The sequence below is a fragment of the Danio aesculapii genome, chromosome 6 (genome assembly GCF_903798145.1).
Source record: "Danio aesculapii chromosome 6, fDanAes4.1, whole genome shotgun sequence".
NCBI lineage: Eukaryota > Metazoa > Chordata > Actinopteri > Cypriniformes > Danionidae > Danio > Danio aesculapii.
The window spans coordinates 61,567,738-61,586,075 of record NC_079440.1 but is presented as its reverse complement, the minus strand read 5'-3'; the positions used below and the strand labels follow the sequence as shown (position 1 = coordinate 61,586,075).

At 39.5% G+C, this 18,338-nt stretch overlaps 1 protein-coding gene across 1 annotated transcript in view; it reads left to right on the top strand.

Moving 5' to 3' along the window:
• mbd6 (methyl-CpG binding domain protein 6) overlaps positions 1 to 17,900 on the top strand; it is a 38,267-nt gene extending 20,367 nt beyond the window's left edge. The window contains exons 8-14 of the mRNA XM_056460670.1: positions 3,466 to 3,619; positions 11,862 to 11,989; positions 14,147 to 14,335; positions 14,525 to 14,938; positions 16,709 to 16,758; positions 16,850 to 16,916; positions 17,010 to 17,900. Coding sequence (XP_056316645.1) covers positions 3,466 to 3,619; positions 11,862 to 11,989; positions 14,147 to 14,335; positions 14,525 to 14,938; positions 16,709 to 16,758; positions 16,850 to 16,916; positions 17,010 to 17,069 — 1,062 coding nt within the window. The 3' untranslated portion in view covers positions 17,070 to 17,900. The remainder of the gene's footprint in view (positions 1 to 3,465; positions 3,620 to 11,861; positions 11,990 to 14,146; positions 14,336 to 14,524; positions 14,939 to 16,708; positions 16,759 to 16,849; positions 16,917 to 17,009) is intronic.
• Positions 17,901 to 18,338: the final 438 nt, after the last annotated feature.

Genomic DNA, 18,338 nt, shown 5'->3' with positions numbered 1-18,338 from the left:
CATACAGACCCTTACAGTCTCTGATATGTTACCAGTTACAGGAAAACTAGACACAGCATACATTTAGTCCTTATTGGGGTTCAAAAACAACACAAAATATAGCCCACAGACAGAGCAAACCTCTCATCTGTGTCTGTAATCTTCAACAGCACATGTAGCCTCTGTTAGAGAGTAAATGTGTCATTCCCGATTTCATAATAGTCCAAAAGGTGATGATGATAGTTAAACATGGCAGTGGTGAAATCATCATTTGCTCCTTTGTTTTTTCCGGCATCACTCCCGCATTTGTTTGTTTCTGACAGGATCGGATGTCAGAAGCACTTCAGTAATCACACGCACATTATGAATATGAGCTCAAGAAGTTTGTTAATTCAAATATAGACGCACACATGAGTGATCGCGAGCTCTCAGGAGAAAGGGAAACCGCTTACACTCTTAGATGGCATCGTAAAAGATTTAGTTCTTCTTGGCTTTCTGGCTATTCATCAAGACAACGACAAGGCTTGTTTGAGCTCGGGTCAACCATGGCTTGTTATTATATGTAATTATTATTGTGGTGTAGTGTCTTGGCTGTGTAGTTAAAAATGGCGGTTCCTTTGTTTTCATTCTCCTGCTTGTTTTATGCACAAGTGATGTTTCTCTGTGAACCAATAGTGTTCAGCTGTGCGTCTAGCCCCGCCTTTTTGTACCCTTTTGCCAGGCTAGGTAGCCTTTTCAAAGGGTACCCAAAACGTGGTGGAGTATGATTCGCTTTTAGGTACCTTTTGACAGTGGGAACGGTCATAAAAGCGTACTGATACAATACCACTCAGTGGCAACGGGCCATTAGAATCGAGGATGTGCTTTTAAGCCTTTGAATGCTACCTTTTCTATGATGTCGTAAACCATATTGCTTTTCGGTTCCTCTCATCTGATTGGATGTTTTGAGCACATAATTTTTTTTCCAATAACCTGGTAACAGTCAGTACAGTGAAGAGACGACAACATGGTGGATGGTGGCAACATCAAATTATGAAGCTGAACGAAACGTCAAACGTCTTTTAGAAAAGACATTTCCATGGGTACAACATGACGCAGTTGGCAAGTCTTGAACATTTTGTTCAATAATTTAGAACTGCAATAAAATACCTGCACGTCCCCTACACTGCTCTTTTTGGTTGCATAACACTGTGTTTTGCTCATTATGCATTTATTAACATATTTTTTTTAAATATTTACATTCACAGAGTTATTTTTGGCACCTTATTTAAAATATGTGGCTAAGAAATGGCTATTAACTTTTTTTTTGGTAGGGCAAGTAAAAAAACCACTGGCCCGAACAGACCAGAAGAAAAAATCCTTACATTGAACCATGTATATGCAGTATAGTGTGTGTGTGTGTGTGTGTGTGTGTGTGTGTGTGTGTGTGTGTGTGTGTGTGTGTGTGTGTGTGTGTGTGTGTGTGTGTGTGAGAGAGAGCTAGGCGCTCAGCTCTCAGAACACCTTAAGTGTTTTTCTGCACTCACACTATAATCTGTTGTTTTACACCACTGAACTCCATATAAAAGCCAGAAACTCTTTGGCACAGGCCGATCTAAAGGGTTGATTAACAGTAAAAATTACACATTTTACCTCTTCTCATCAGGGAAAACCAGCAACAATCATAAATACATGGTTATATGGTGTCATGGCTTTGCAATCAAAAAATGTGATTATAATGGAAGTCAATAGGGTAAAAACAGCACCAACATAATCAAAGGGGAGTCAATCTGAATAACACACAAGGGTTAAACCCTAGAGGTTGGTGGTGGAATTTTAATACAAAGGTTTATTACATAAAAACAGTCTAAAGTTATTCATCTTTTTTAATGTGGCATTATTTTTATGACAATTATCGAGTTCCTAACAAGAGCAGTGTCAAAATAATAAAAAATAAAAATAGATTGATATGTTCAAAGTGCTTCGCTGTTCTCTCTTGAATTAATATTGTGCTTAGTTCTTAACAGCAGATGGCGCTCTATGCTAGTTTAAAAAAACAGTGTAGATCGCTATCTGCTGATTAAAAAAAACTAGCAAGAGCTCTATCTGCTAATAAAACTAGCCTAGAGCGCCATCTGCTGTTAGAAACTAGCCTAGAGCACCGTCTGCTATTAATAGATAACCTAGCGTGCCATCTGCTGTTAAAAACCTAGTGGCGTTTGCTGTTAAAAGCTAGCCTAGAGCGCTGTCTGCTAATAATAGATAACCTAGAGCGCCGTCTGCTGTTTAAAACTTAGTGCTGTTTGCGGTTAAAAGCTAGCCTAGAGCGCTGTCTGCTATTAAAAACTAGTCTATAGCACCATCTGCTGATAAAAAGTAGCCTAGAGCGCCATCTGCTGTTTAAAACTAGCCTAGAAGCCATCTGCTGTTAAAAACTAGCCTAGAGCACCATCCATCTGCTGTTAAAAACCTAGTGCCGTTTGCTGTTAAAAGCTAGTCTAGAGCACCGTCTGCTGTTAATAGATAACCTAGAGTGCCGTCTGATGTTTATAACCTAGTGCTGTTTGCTGTTAAAAACTAGCCTAGACCGCCATCTGCTGTTAAAAACTAGCCTAGAGCGCCATCTGCTTTTAAAAACCTTGTGCCGTTTGCTGTTAAAAGCTAGTCTAGAGCACCGTCTGCTGTTAATAGATAACCTAGAGCGCCATCCGCTGGTAAACACTAGCCTAGAGCGCCATCTACTTTTATAAACTAGCCTAGACCGCCATCTGCTGTTAAAAACTAGCCTAGAGCGCCATCTGCTTTTAAAAACCTTGTGCTGTTTGCTGTTAAAAGCTAGTCTAGAGCACCGTCTGCTGTTAATAGATAACCTAGAGCGCCATCCGCTGGTAAACACTAGCCTAGAGCGCCATCTACTATTATAAACTAGCCTAGACCGCCATCTGCTGTTAAAAACTAGCCTAGAGCGCCATCTGCTGTTAAAAACTAGCCTAGAGCGCCATCCGCTGGTACATACTAGCCTAGAGCGCCATCTACTGTTATAAACTAGCCTAGAGCGCCATCTGCTGTTAAAAACTAGCCTAGAGCGCCATCTGCTGTTAAAAACTAGCCTAGAGAACCATCCGCTGGTACATACTAGCCTAGAGCGCCATCTACTGTTAGAAACTAGCCTAGAGCGCCATCTGCAGTTAAACACTAGCCTAGAGCGCCATCTGGTGTTATAAACTAGCCTAGAGCACCGTCAACTGTTTAAAAACTAGCCTAGAGCGCCATCTGCTGTTAAACACTAGCCTAGAGCGCCATCTGCTGTTAAACACTAGCCTAGAGCGCCATCTACTATTAAACACTAGCCTAGAGCGCCATCTACTGTTATACACTAGCCTAGAGCACCATCTGCTGTTAAACACTAGCCTAGAGCGCCATCAGCTAAATGAGGCATGGTAGCTTTGTGTGTAATGTTATGTTTGTTCAGTAATGTATAATGTGTGTGTGTGTGTGTGGTATTAGGGGACTCTGTCCAGCCCTGCTCTAGTTTCTACCTCGGTGTCCTGCGGCCCTCTGGTGTCTGCGGGGCCAGAAGTGTGTGACCCGCTGGCGGAGCAGGACAAGAACAGCCAGACGCATCACTTCCTGTCGCCGTTGCTCGCCCCGGGGGTTCTGGGTAAGAGCATTCATCTTTAAATCGGACTTATTATATGCTTCCTTTAACAAGATTTGAAATAATACTCTGCTGTCTCTAGTGTGTGTAGTGAAGTTTGAGCACACAGATAATGTTTTCTCTCTCTGGAACTGACCCTTTTAGGCTTTGATACTAATTGTGGAGTTTTGGTGACTGTCGCTTTAAATTCAAATGAGATTGTGCTCTTTTCAGAAGAGGGCGGAGCTACAAATGCCTATTGGTAGTTTTCAGGTGTCATCACGCCATAAGGGAACGCCCCACTGATGGGCAAAACTTTACCATCTCCCACTATCTGCCCAGTCATGGGCTGAGTAATTTCTCTTTTATTAAGTCTAAAAGCTGGATAATTATGTAATTTAGTCAATAAGAGATAACGGAGAAAGAAAGAACAACCAGAAAGGTTAGATATATGTTATAGGTGGGCATAGATTAATTTTTTTAATCTAGATTAAAATGGCTCATTTGAATTCTGCCGAAGGCATTCAGAATATGTGTGCTACCCAAATAAAAAGTCTTTGAGAACGGGTTTCTCAAGCCAGGTAGCGCATTAGACTAGAGGCTCATCTCCTGTTTCCAAAATGCATCACATACTGCTGGAGAAACTGTTCTACTCTGATCATTGGTGATGAAAATAAATGATGTTCAATAAGATGTGCTTGTGTTTACTAACTGTTTATTCAGTTAAACATGAATGCTGAACTGTAGGCCTACATAAGCTCCAAACAAGCGATTATTGATGACCTTAATCTGACTAAAGTCATAACTGAACTAAACAGAAATGGAGTTAAGACATGTGGAGTATGCAGATATTAGTGGCATTATTGAAGTAAACACTGCAATCAAACTATTACCGTCATGTAGGACTTTTAGCCATATTTTCCGACAAGATCCACACACGCAGCACACTACACACACACACACCACACACACACATCGCGAAATGCAGTAGTTTTTTTCTCTCCATTTGGCGTGCGTTATTAAATTCCATAACAGTTTGTCATGGGGGCATGAATGAAATGTTCATGAGTTAAAGTGAAACTGCTGAACTGCAGTTAAAGTCAGGCATCCTGCTGATTTGATTCAGAAGGGCACCTTTTTGTCAGACAGCTCACCGGTCAGGTATACATCCGCGCTAAAATATCAAAATATCAAGGTGAAAGTCATCATAGCTTGCGTAGAACAGACCCAGCTCCCAACCCAACTTTGAGAATAGATTAACGGCGATATTTTTTTTAATTGCGCAATAAGAGTCTCTGCGTTAACGCCGATAACGGCCCACCGCTAATATATATACATATACAGTGCGTTCTGGTATTTGTTTTAACTGATCCTGCCTTAACCTTCACGTAGTGAAAACCTGCATGTGTGAGAGAGAGAGAATATGAACGAGTCCAAGTGAAAAGCAGCAAGCAAAGCTACTGTGAGAATTGTGTGCACACGCATACACATAAAGGTAGTTACTTTCAACCAATCAGCTTTCTTATGTTTTCAATCACTCTCATTGGTAGGTGATTATAGTTTCATGCACAGTGATATATATATATATATATACAGTTAAAGTCAGAATTATTAGCTCCCCTTTGATTTATTTATTTTTCTTAAATATTTCCCAAATGATGTTTAACAGAGCAAGGAAATGTTCACAGTATGTCTGATAATATTTTTTCTTCTGGAGAAAGTCTTATTTGTTTTATTTAGGCTAGAATAAAAGCAGTTTTTAATTGTTTTAAACCCATTTTAAGGTCAAAATTAATTTTCATTTTTTTTTTCAATAGTCTACAGAACAAACCATCATTATACAGTAACTTGCCTAATTACCCTAACCTGCCTAGTTCACTTAATTAACCTAGTTAAGCCTTTAAATGTCACTTTAAGCTGTATAGAAGTGTCTTGAAGAATATCTAGTCTAATATTATTTACTGTCATCATGACAAAGAGAAAATAAATCAGTTATTAGAGATGAGTTATTAAAACTATTATGATTAGAGATGTGTTGAAGAAATCTTCTCTCTATTAAAGAAAAATTGGGGGAAAAATAAACAGGGGGTCTAATAATTTAGGAGGGCTAATAATTCTGACTTTAACTATTTATTTATTTATATATATATATATATATATATATATATATATATATATATATATATATATATACACACACACACACACACAAAATGATTATTATTATTAGGCTTCCTTCCCAAATGCTGCTTAACAGATTCAGGAATTTTTCACAGTATTTCCTATAATATTTTTTCTTCTGGAGAAAGTCTCACTTGTTTTATTTTGGCTAGGATAAAAGCAGTTCTTAATTTAAACCCATTTTAAGGTCAATATTATAAGCCCCCTTAAGCAATATTTGTTTTAGATTGTCTCCAGAACAAACCACTGATATATTATGACTTGCCTAATAACCCTAACTTTATCCTAATTAACCTAGTTAAGCCTTTAAATCTCACTTTAAGCTGAATACTATTACGTTTAGAAATGAGTTGGAAAATAAACATCAAAAATAATCAGCATAAGTCACTGAAACCCAGATAAATTGACTGTGTGCTAAAATGACATGTGAGTTGATACGATGCAAAAAAAAAAAAGCAAGCTTGCTGGTTTCCTCCTAGTTGATTCTCTGCTGTTCCTCCATGTCCACAGCGCTGAGATTCACCACAGTAGTGCAGTTTTTCCCTCAGTGAGAGTTTATTGTCTGCACTTGAACTCTGTGGTCCTGCCTGCTGTCATTACAGTAGGGTTGAACCAACGGTCTGCTCTGGGCGATGTTGAACCCGCGCTGACATCTCCGCCGACTCAGCAGACTCATTCACACTGACTGACGGAGTCCAGGAGGGTTTTTTCTGAAATAAAGTCTCATCTGTGACATGGTCTGAGTGTGAAACTGCTGATGCAGAGCGCTTTACCGTGTCTGTGGCCCGCGTGTGGATGTGCAGATGCCAACAGAGCATTCACATTGCATTATATTTATATTTCAGATACATTTATTCAGGATGTCTGCGGTGTCTTAAATTTCATTCATTCATTCATTTTCTTTTCGGCTTAGTTCCTTTATTATTCAGGGCTCACCACCGCGGAATGAACCACTAACTTATCCAGCATATGTTTTACACAGCGGAACACCCATACACTCTCATTGACTCTCATACACTACAGGCAATTTTAGCTTACCCAATTCCCCTATAGCGCATGTGTTTGGACTGTTGAAAAAACCGGAGCACCCAGAGGAAACCCATGCCAACACAGGGAGAACATGCAAACTCCACACAGAAATGCCAACTGACCCAGCGGGGACTTGAACCTTTTTGCTATGAGGTGTCAGTGCTACTCACTGTACCACCGTGTCACCCTTCAACATAACTTTTTTTGTGCTCCGGTTTTCCCCACAGTGCAAACACATGCACTATAGGGGAACTGATGGACTCAATTGGCCGTAGTGTATGAGTGTGTGTGTGTCAATAAGTGTGTATGGGTGTTTACCAGTACTGGGTTGCAGCTAGAAGGGCATCCGTTATGTAAAACATATGCTGGATAAGTTGGTGGTTCATTCCACTCTGGTGACCCCTGATGAATAAGGGACTAAGTTGAAGGAAAATGAATGATTAAATGAAGTTATGTTAAAAAATAGTGTATAAATGAGTGTAAGAATATCCCAGTATTGTAATTACTTCTCTAAAATATGTTCTTTTTTAAAATATCTGGGTAAAAAAACTATATTTATACCATTAAACAGAATATATTTTATGTTATGAGCAGTAAACATGTCAGGCTAAATAACTCATAGATATCATTGCCTCCTGCTGTCTTCATTAGTTTCAAAAACACTGATTTCTGTACAACTCCAAAAGGCATCTATGGAGATCTTTCTTTTCTGTGGATATAAATAAGCCACTGCACTGCTCAGCTCTATAGTTGGATACTATTATACCTTACATATTAGGAGTGTCAAAATTAAATGATTCTTTAATGCACCGCAATGCAGACTAGGACAGTTCGGTATTGGTTATTATATACCGGTTATATACAGTGCTCAGCATATATGAGTACACCCCATTTTGAAAATTGTGAATATGTCATCTATTTTGGTGCATTTAAACAAAACAGATTTATTAAACAGATATATTTATTAAAATATCATTTTAGTCATCAAACATCTTAAGAAATGGAAAGATAATACAAATAAATTCAAGCAAAATGTAGAAAGACAATACAAACAACAAAATTTCAACCTTTTTTATTTATTTGTTTCTCTTTATTTTTGCTCTTTTTCTTTCTTTTATATTTTCCCAAACATATAAATTTGAGCTACTAATCTTTGCACTGTTATTGTAAGTTATTTTGTTAGATGAGCTCCAGATTTGGCTTCAGTACTGACTAATCTAATGAATATGCACAAATATAATATTGTAAGACAACGTATAGAAAATATGAATTTCAATGAGAGATTTGTGAGGGGTGTACTTATATATGCATGTAGGCTCAGTAATTTTACTTTTATAGTGACAAATAAGTTATTTACATTGCCTTTAAAGTGAAATAAATGAACATAAACATAGGAGTCTGACAGAAATGGTCATTTTAGGAGAATACTTCAGATGGCTTTCAGGGTTTTGCATCCGAACTCTTCATATATATTATACACACTGATGTTATTGATCTCATGCGCTATATTGCATTAGTTTACCATGTCGAGGGAGGCGAGCATGAGTAATTAAAACACCTTAACTACTTAAAAACGCAGAAACTGCTCAACTCACTGCATGTGAGTTTGCTGGACAGTCTTTTCTGACACTGAAGAGACACCAGAAGCCCTTACTTCACTGCTGGAGGAAATGAAAGCTGTAAACTCCATTTCTCTCTTTCTCTCACTGACCTGGGGTCCGTTCTTCGTACCTCACTTAAATGATCTAAGATGATTTGGCAGATCCTGGATCTGTTAATCTTGATAACTGATCTCCGGCTAATTTGGTTCTTCAAAACACGATTGAGAATCGGATTAAAATGTCTGGATGGACTGATCTGAGATCGCTGCGTGTGTTGTGAAGGACAGATCTATCGATCCTCGAAATCATGATCAGCAATGCAACGATTGGCTGACGGCCCAGCAGCATAATGACATCATCTGATTAATATTCAATTATGCATGTGAGCAAAATTACATCATATTATCAGTTAATGGTTTATTAAATATGACACGCAATAACTATACACCTTGTTGTGGGCTGCAGGCTTGGCCCTTTCATGTGTCAAGAGTATTTAGCAATTTATTTAGTTTACAGTTAGAGCAGATTTTCTTTACTATAGTAGCCGTAGTAGTATTATTGTAGCCGGTTTCTAAATCGGTGTAAAGAATAACTGGATGTTTACAAATGCATTTTGATATTGGTAAAGGCGTCTGCAACTCTTGTGAAGCATCAAATCACCATCATATTAGCTGTCAAGACATGTTTATGACTGCATATGTATTATTGCTTTTAAAAAAGTCACATATTGTGCATGTCTATTACACACACATTGTATTAAAGCGATCTAAAAAGTTCATTTCAATAAATTTTCTCTTTGCACCACCAGGTGGCAGTCTTTGTACTTTCATTTCGGTGGTGCAGATTGCATAAGTTTTATTAAAGAGCCCATATTATAGATGAAATAGGGTCATATTTAGGTTGTAAGGGTCTCCAACAACAGTCTAATATGCATGCAAGGTCAAACAACACTTTGATGGTCTTATAATATGCATTTATTTTTACCTAGTTATCCCAGCGACTCCCATATGAATCGTTCAGCGATTCATTTGTACCCAAACTCGTCCTCAGCGCGAAGCTAATCTGCGCTGATTGGACCAATGACAGGCTGCTGCGATTGGTCGACGACACTGACAGGCTTCAGGGCGAGACAGAGTGAAATGCCCAGCAGATTATCAACAATATAAAAGTAGTCACAGTGTACACACGCTTCATAGTGGATTTTGGCTGCCAGTGGGTGAATGTAAATACAGACGATGGACTAGAAAATACTGACGACTAACTATTTTATCAAGCAAAAAGTCCAAGAACTGGCTAGGATATGTCCTAGCAGTCTACTTGCTCTTTTTACACACACGCACACACAGGGCCGGCGCGTCCAGAATAGAGACGGCGCGGCGGCGACACCTCCCTCCCCCTCCGCGTCCTCAGTTACATCCGCGATTTCAACCGCGACACCCCCCCCCCCCCCCCCGGTCCTCATTTTACAAACGGGTCCGTTTGATCACCCTTTGCCTAGAGCTTTACTCTATTCAGAGACACACACACACACACACACACACATCAACCTCCTAAGAGGAGACACTCACACAAACGACCGTCCTCAGAGGAGCCACACACACACACATTACACACACACACATAGCTGACTATCCATAAACAAAGCGGCACGCGTCGCGTTTTCAACGTAGCTTTACACGCGATATGAGAATATAAAGAGTTAACCTGATACAGCACACACGGTTACAAGTAACAAAACACAACTAAATGCATAATTTGCAAGCTAGAGTAAACGAGGCAACAATTTTAATCGCACGTACTTACACTGGTGAAATGGGGGAAGAAACTGATTCATGATCCACTGATCCTTGTTCTGACAGTCTTTACTGATCCTTCCTTTAACAAACTGATGAAGTCTTCTTTGTAAGCAGGTAGTTTCCAGAGGCTCTCGATCTGCTCAAGGCTAGGCTATATGCTAAGGTTTCATCTTTGGGTGAACTGACAATAATCTCCATCTGCACAGCGTGACTTCATTCTACCAGTGTCTGTGTGTGTCTCTGTGTGTGTGTGTGTGTGACTTTTTTCTGTTAGTGGGCGGGGCCGCAGGTTTCAAATCTCCCGGGCTTGCGCGTGCAACTACTTGTGTTTCGTAGCTGCGTCATCGCGAAACACCTAATAACTCGTTATCAAAACGACTCGTTTGAAGCACTATGAGTCGACTCTTTTATAGATGAATCAATAGTTTTAAACACTGTAAACTTACAGATTTAAGCCTTAGCTGGATATTTCACTTCACTTAGAGCTGTGTGACACACTACATGGAAGGGCATTTTCAAAAAGCCATAATATGGGCTCTTTAATATATATATATTAAACTTTATTTATATATATATATATATATATATATATATATATATATATATATATATATATATATATATATATATATATATATATATATATATAGTTAAAAATATTTACTATTTTTCTAAGTGTATATAACTACTACTGTAAGAAAATATCAGAATTCAGTACATAGGCTTACTTTCAGTATTATCTTTGCTTGAACTGACCTGATCTAATCCTGTTTATATGAAATGAGCCTGAGCAGGTTTGAGCTACCAGAACTGTTGCTATGACAACAACACAGATCAGTTTTGAGGAACGAAACGATCCCGCATCGTATCAAATCGTCAATAACCAAATCCAGCTAACTGAGTAATCCATGTACGAAGAACAGACCCCTGCTGTTGTGAGGTAACGATTCCTCTCCTCCGGCTGTTATAGCGATACTTCTGGATACAGACACAAGCGCGTGTCAGCAGAGCGAGTTTTCTCCACAGTGACTATCATGGATCAGCTGTGATCGCCGCTGCCGTTGATCAGTGTCACTCATCGGTGAACAGCGCAAGAGTGTTAGAGCCAATCACAGCCCTTTCTGTTGAGCGCTTGACCAATCATAGGGGTGTAAGAACTCGCTCAACAATGCTCAAAAAGCAAGCGGGATAATATTTACATTAATTTATTTGCTTTAATGCTCCTGTTGTTCTCTGCATGTACTTGAGTTTTCCATACATTCAAAAAGAGTTTCAGCATGTAAAGTTAAAGGCGCAGTTCATATATCTGACTGCTTGTAGGCTAGAAAAGGACAAAATTGTACTGCAAATAATATATACACATACATGTTTACATTTTTAATGCAAGAATTGTTGTGCTGTGAAGTAAAAATATTGAAATATGTATGGAAAGCATCATCAATGCATCGTGATGAACCGAGATATCGAATTGAACCAAATCGGCATGATAATTGTAACCGAACCGAGCAGTGAGACCAGTGTAAGCGCACACCTCTTGCATATATCTTGAAACGGTATAACAGATCAATTATGCTGTCTTAAAACCATGACTTTTCCAAACCAGTTTCGCCCCATGCCTACGCAGTATAATGGTGATTCTCATATTTTGTGTGTGTTCAGGTGACCTGGCAGCTCTGGGGAACATCAACAGTCTTCATGGTTTACTGGGAGCAGGACCTCTTCTTCTGCCGCAGGGCGTCCCGCTGACACCGAACCAGACCACTCTCAACCCGCTCACCTGCCTGCAGGTACAGCACACACCTGAGCGCTTCTGTACTGCTAGTTTACACACATCTAACAGCATCAGCATTTCAGCATCCTATTGAATGTCATGCCTTTCTGGATCAGGACATGATAGGAAACTATGTGGTCATTTCCAGGACACCTATCATACAATATCAGCTTTTGGAAACTGTTTGGACAGGTAGTAGTGAAGTCACATGCATTGCTCAGGTGTGAGTTTCTCACACTGTGTCAAGATCTTGATGGTTCTGTGAGTCTCATCTATCAAATCTGAGCTTTATTTAGTATTTTCTATTCGATTGGAGTCAGGTGATTGGTTGGGCCATTCTCCAGCTTGATTTTCTGTATCTGAAAGCATCTGAGAGTCTCCTCGGCTGTGTTTTGGATCATGGTCTTGCTGAAATGATTTCATCTTGGTCCTCCTGCTAATGTAGATGTTGGACTGAAGCAGCTGATATTCATTTACACTGAGGAAGAGCAGATGAGTGCTGAAGAACTACTGAGAGATTTCAGCTGCTGTCTGGGCTTTCACTGCACAAATACACCTTCCTTCATGTGTTCAACACTTTTGCCTGCGTCATTTCATTATATTACTCAGAATGTAATTTGTAAACTAATTAGATTTGTTTTCTTTGGTTGTTATCAACATCTGGGGAAAAATTCAAGTCAACAACACCTTTAGAAATAGGTTTTCTGAGAAAAATGGTGACGTGTTCAATACTCTCCCCCCGCTGTATGCATTGATTTTCCTCAAAGCTTCAAAGGAAACGCATCGGGCATCTGTGTTGGATTTATAAAGGTGTTGCATGTGTAATAGCCCGTTTCCACTGAGTGGTACGTTTCGGTATGCTTTTATGGCCATTTCCACTGTCATAGGTACGTAAAAGCGAACCGTACCACACCACCTTTTGGTTACCCTTTGCAAAGGGTACCTAGCATGAAAAATGCATACCAAAAGGCAGAGCTACCTGCGCAGCTAAATGCTATTGCTTTACAGAGACACGTCACTCGCAGAAGCAGGAGAATGAAAACATTTTTTAAAACACAGCCGAGACATTACACCGTAATTATATATACATATATTAACAAGCCATGTCGTCGTCTTGATGAACAGCCACAAAGCCAAGAAGAACAAAATCTGCCGTGTGCTGTTTTTGTGTTACGAGGTCGTCTAAAAGTGCGAGCGGTTTCACCTTCTCCAGAGAGCTTGCCGCGTGTCTTTAGTTGAAATAACGAACTTCTTGAACTGATAATAACGTGCACGTGATTATTAAAGCGCTTCTAACATCCGATCCTTTTAGAAAGGAGCAAATGATTCTTTCAGCAACCTAAAACATGAACAAACTGCCATGTGTAATTTTCATCACCTTTTGGACTGTTGTGAACTGGGAATGACAGATTTACTCTCTAACAGAGGCTAGATTAGATTAGATTAGATTCAATTTATTGTCATCACACATGTACAAGTACAAGGCAACGAAATGCAGGTAGAACCCAAATAAGCAATAAATGTCTGCTGTGTGTAGTTTATCTGTAATTGGTAACATATCAGAGACTGTAAAGGGTCTGCATGTGCTCATATATGTTCATTTATTTATTTTAAATAATTGCAGACGTTACAGTAGGCTAACGTTGATCATTGATCAGCAGTTATGATCAAATCATGTTCATAGAAAGGTTAGTAATGAACATTTACACACAAGTGTTTATGCGTATGAAGCATCTGTTGTGTGAGAAGTGCTTCTCATATGATATGTGAAGGACCCGTACAGCTTTACTTTGACATTTCCTCGAGTAAAAATTACGTCGACTGAAACTTTGTCGTACACCACGCCCACCAAAAGGGTACCCTTTTGGCAGTGGAAATGCAAGCCTGATAAAGGTGACCCATACCGTATTGTACCTCTCAGTGGAAACGGGCCATAAATTCCCCCAGACTTGGCTCCAAGTCAAGCATCTTCGGATGTGGAGCCCTGAACAAGGTTACAAAAAAAGGTTGTAAGATCCACCAGCCGAAATCATGCCATGTGCACCCAAAACGAACATCCACCAACACAGCGATGACATCACATTTGCCGCTCACGCTCAAGCAAACTAGCAGACACTTTGTGTGTAAACCAGCCTTCTTTATGAGTGTTTATTATGGTGTTTCTCCTCCTCAGCTGACCATGGCGCCGCCGCTCATGGGAGAAAAGCCTGTGGCGCTGCATGAAACTCCTCCGCCACAGGATGCTGCCGCTCCGCCGCAGATTTCCCATGAATCCCTGTCATCATCGCAGCAGAGAGAGGCGTCAGGGCTGTTCGACCCGTACGGATCCTTCATGGACACCATCTACACCTCCTTCCTGCAGGTGAGTGAGCTTCGACTAAAAAGTGAGACTATAAAAACTCAAACCCGCTGACCTTCCCGCACCTCCTCCAGCATGACAAGTGTTTAAAGGTACTTTAAAGGGCTTATCGTCTCTCTGTGATGGTACCACAAGGTGGCGCTCTCTCACCATGAATGAAATGTGCTATAGAAATAAACGTTGTTCTTGCAGGTGAGCGAACGCGGCTCCGACTCGAACCCGCTGACGTTCCCAGCACTCCTCCAGCAGGCAAGCGCTCCTCCATCTCTGAGCCCACGCCGCGCCTGCTCTGTCCACAACTCTGACTTGTCCCGCCTAGGCCCGGATGCGGCTCAGTCTCCAGCACGTGGGACGCCCAAACCCAGTGGAGACTCGCCGCCGCCGCCCTGCAGGCCAGCCGGAGCACACGCACTCACAGTAGAGGAGGCCAAAACACACACATCCAAACACTGTGTGTTCAGCAACGGCCTGCGCTCTGAAGGAGGAGGAGGAGGAGAAGAAGAGGAGGATGAGGATGAAGATGGAGGAGTGCAGGAGTATCTGAGTCCCACACAGAGGACGAGCAGAGACGAGGATGAAGATATCAGCCATGCGGAGCAGATGAGGGTCAGTTTGGGCTTCACACAAGCCTCCTTTAATCCATTAAATTAAATACTTGCCGTTTTATATATATATATATTTGTTTCAATTTAGAAGTTTATTTGCTCTTATTTAAAAATAAAACTATTCATAGATGTCTTGAGACAATATTTCCGTAAGTTTTTACTAGTTTTTTTGTGCTTTTCTCATTTTATTTTTGTTTTTAAAAATAAATTCTAGATTTAAAAATGTTTGATGATTTATTAACTTTGCTCTGACTATGTTTATATGGACATCAGTAATCAGACCTCCTAGTTTTTCACCATTTTGTTTGTGATTTTTCATGGTAAAAATGGCTGATTTTGTGGTGGTAATTCCATGAAATTTTTCTACGATATATATATATATATATATATATATATATATATATATATATATATATATATATATATATATATATATATATATATATATATCTGACAGAATGACAATGACACAAATCATTAAAATAAAGCTTCTTTATTTTGGTCTCTTGTCAAGACAAGGGGTTCGTTTTTCGTATGTTTATTTCTCAGACGGTTTGACACGATCCATGATGGTTTCGTTCTTCAAAACTCATCTGAGAGTTGTTGTTATAGCAAAAGGTCTGGTAGCTCAAACCTGCTCAGGAGCAGCAGCTTATTTCATATAAACAGGATTAGATCAGGTGTTTTCAAGCAAAGATAATACTGAAAGTATAAACCAAATGTTGATATTTTCTTACAGTTGTAATTATATACATTTGGAAAAATAGTTTAAATATATATATATGTGTGTGTGCGTGCGTGCGTGCGTGCGTATATATATATATATATATATATATATATATATATATATATATATATATATATATATATATATATATATATATATATAGTGCGTCGGTTAGTGCGTCGATACATGCACTCCGGTGCTCACGGCGACCCGAGTTCGATTCCCGCCTCGCGGTCCTATGCCAATCCTTCCCCTCTCTCTGCTCCCCAATAATCTCTACTGTCCTATACATTAAAGGTGAAAACCTTGAAAAAATAATTATTCAAAAAAAAAATAAATAAAACGTAGGCAATCTGCACTCTGAAATGAAAGTACAAAAGCTGCCCGTTTATTTATTAAAACAGCCAGTTATTCCTTACGGCGATTAAGAAACTTGACTATAATAAAGAAAATCGTCTTGTAATGTAAAATTAAATAAATTTGCTAAATACACCAAAGGTGCCATTTAAACTAAAACCACCACTGGGTTTGATACTGATTGGAACTTGAAGTGGCGATGAGGTCTTAAGATAAACTAAGAAGCAGATTGATCCGCTGACGCATCAGCTGACTGACCATATTTTTAAATGCTCCCTTGAAAGCTTGAAACGCTGTCAGTGATGTCATCAGCACACAAGCAGCCAATAGTGTTCAGCTGTTTCTGACGACTCCTCCCTCAACATTTCATTGGCTGTGGTTTGGTAGCTGGACTGAGCTATTGGGGATCTAGTTGTCATCAGATCTTGTAGTGTGTCACCCCCCTCTTGAGGATCATTTACGTTGTGTCACATAGTGTGAACACCACAGCGATTAAAAGACACAAGATCAAGTCATGTAGAGTGAACAGCACAGAGATCTGCCTATGTTTAACATCCTGTAGTGTGAACTAGGCTTTAATCGCATTAAAATCAGATTATTGGTGTCCCCATAAACATGTTCATTGTGTTTGATAATCTGCTGAATTATACACTCTTAATGTATGTGTGTGTGTGTGTGTTTGTAAAGGCTGAAGACGTGCACACAGGATCCAGAAGGGGGCGCAAGAGGAAACAGACGTGAGTTCTTCATCCTCTTCTTCTTTCACTGCAGAGTTTTTACTCTTCTTTCTTATCCCGTCTTCATCTTTCTCGTCCTCCTCATCCTCAGGCTTCAGATGGGTTCAGATCTGCCAGGCGGCATCGACAGCATCATTGAGGAGCCTTCAGCTGCTGCAGTGAGAAAACACACACATTTTACACACTTTCAGCTGTATACGTACAGGTGTGCGTGTACACGTGCATGTGTTGACCTGTGTGTGTGTGTGCAGATCTCGGTGTCCAGATCATCTCGCTCCAGCAGAGGAAAGAGACGCCGCGTCCTGCGCTGAACAACACCAGCACTACATCAGCCACTGTGAAGAGTCACGCCTGTGTGTGTGTGTGTGTGTCTGAATATTGCTCGCTCTCCCTGTCTGTCTGTCTCTCTCACTCTTGCTCAACTGCTGTTTGTCTCTCTCTTTCATTCATTCATTCATTTTCCTTCGGCTTAGTCCCTTTATTCATCAGGGGTTGCCACAGCGGAATGAACCACCAACTATTCCAGCATATTTTTTACACAGCGGATGCCCTTCCAGCTGCAACTTAGTACTGGGAAACACCCATACACACTCATTCACACACCCTGTGTTGGCGTGGGTTTCCTCCAGGTGCTCCGGTTTCCCCCACAGTCCAAACACATGCGCTATAGGGGAATTGATGAACTAAATTAGCCGTAGTGTAGGAGTGTGTGTGTGGAAATGAGTGTGTATGGGAGTTTCTCAGTACTGGGTTGCAGCTGGAAGGGCATCCGCTGCGTAAAACAAATGCTGGATAAGTTGGCGGTTCATTCCACTGTGGCGACCCCTGATGAATAAAGGGACTAAGCTGAAGGAAAATGATTGAATTATATTAATATAAATATATTAAGTATATTAAATTACCATAATATATTAATAACATATTAACAGATTCTTTTCTGAAGAATTATCAGAATTCTTTCATTTGTTTGTTTGTTTTTACGCTCCATTTTCAGCAAAAAACTTCGACTTTTTAATCGAGCATAAATTCATCTCATTTCTATGAGTATGAATTTTCCTGAAAATAAGATCTTAAATCATTTCACCTGTCAAAAATCTGCATCCTGATACTTAAAAAAAAAACATTTAAGTGAATTTATCCCCCAAAAAGGCATTAATATTGTGATTATTATTATTATTATTACTAATACTATTTTTATTTTTGCCATTCATTTTTTTCTTGATAGCAGATTTTTTTTGCTGCAAAACTCCAAAAACTACAAGGTTTTACGACTTAATATTTCCCCATATAGTTTTCCCTATATATATATATATATATATATATATATATATATATATATATATACACACACACACATTTTTTTATACTTTATTGATAGGAACGTTTTTTTAAATTTGCACAAATCAGAAAAACAAACAGTCGGAAAAAGCAAACTAATATATACAAACAAGCAAACATCCCCAACACTAATTTCTACGATGGCAATGAGAGCTTAATTTGCTGCAATTTAACACATGCAATTACAAAAACATCAGCAAATTAAGAAAAGATCTTCATCCGTTCGACAGCAGACATGCTGC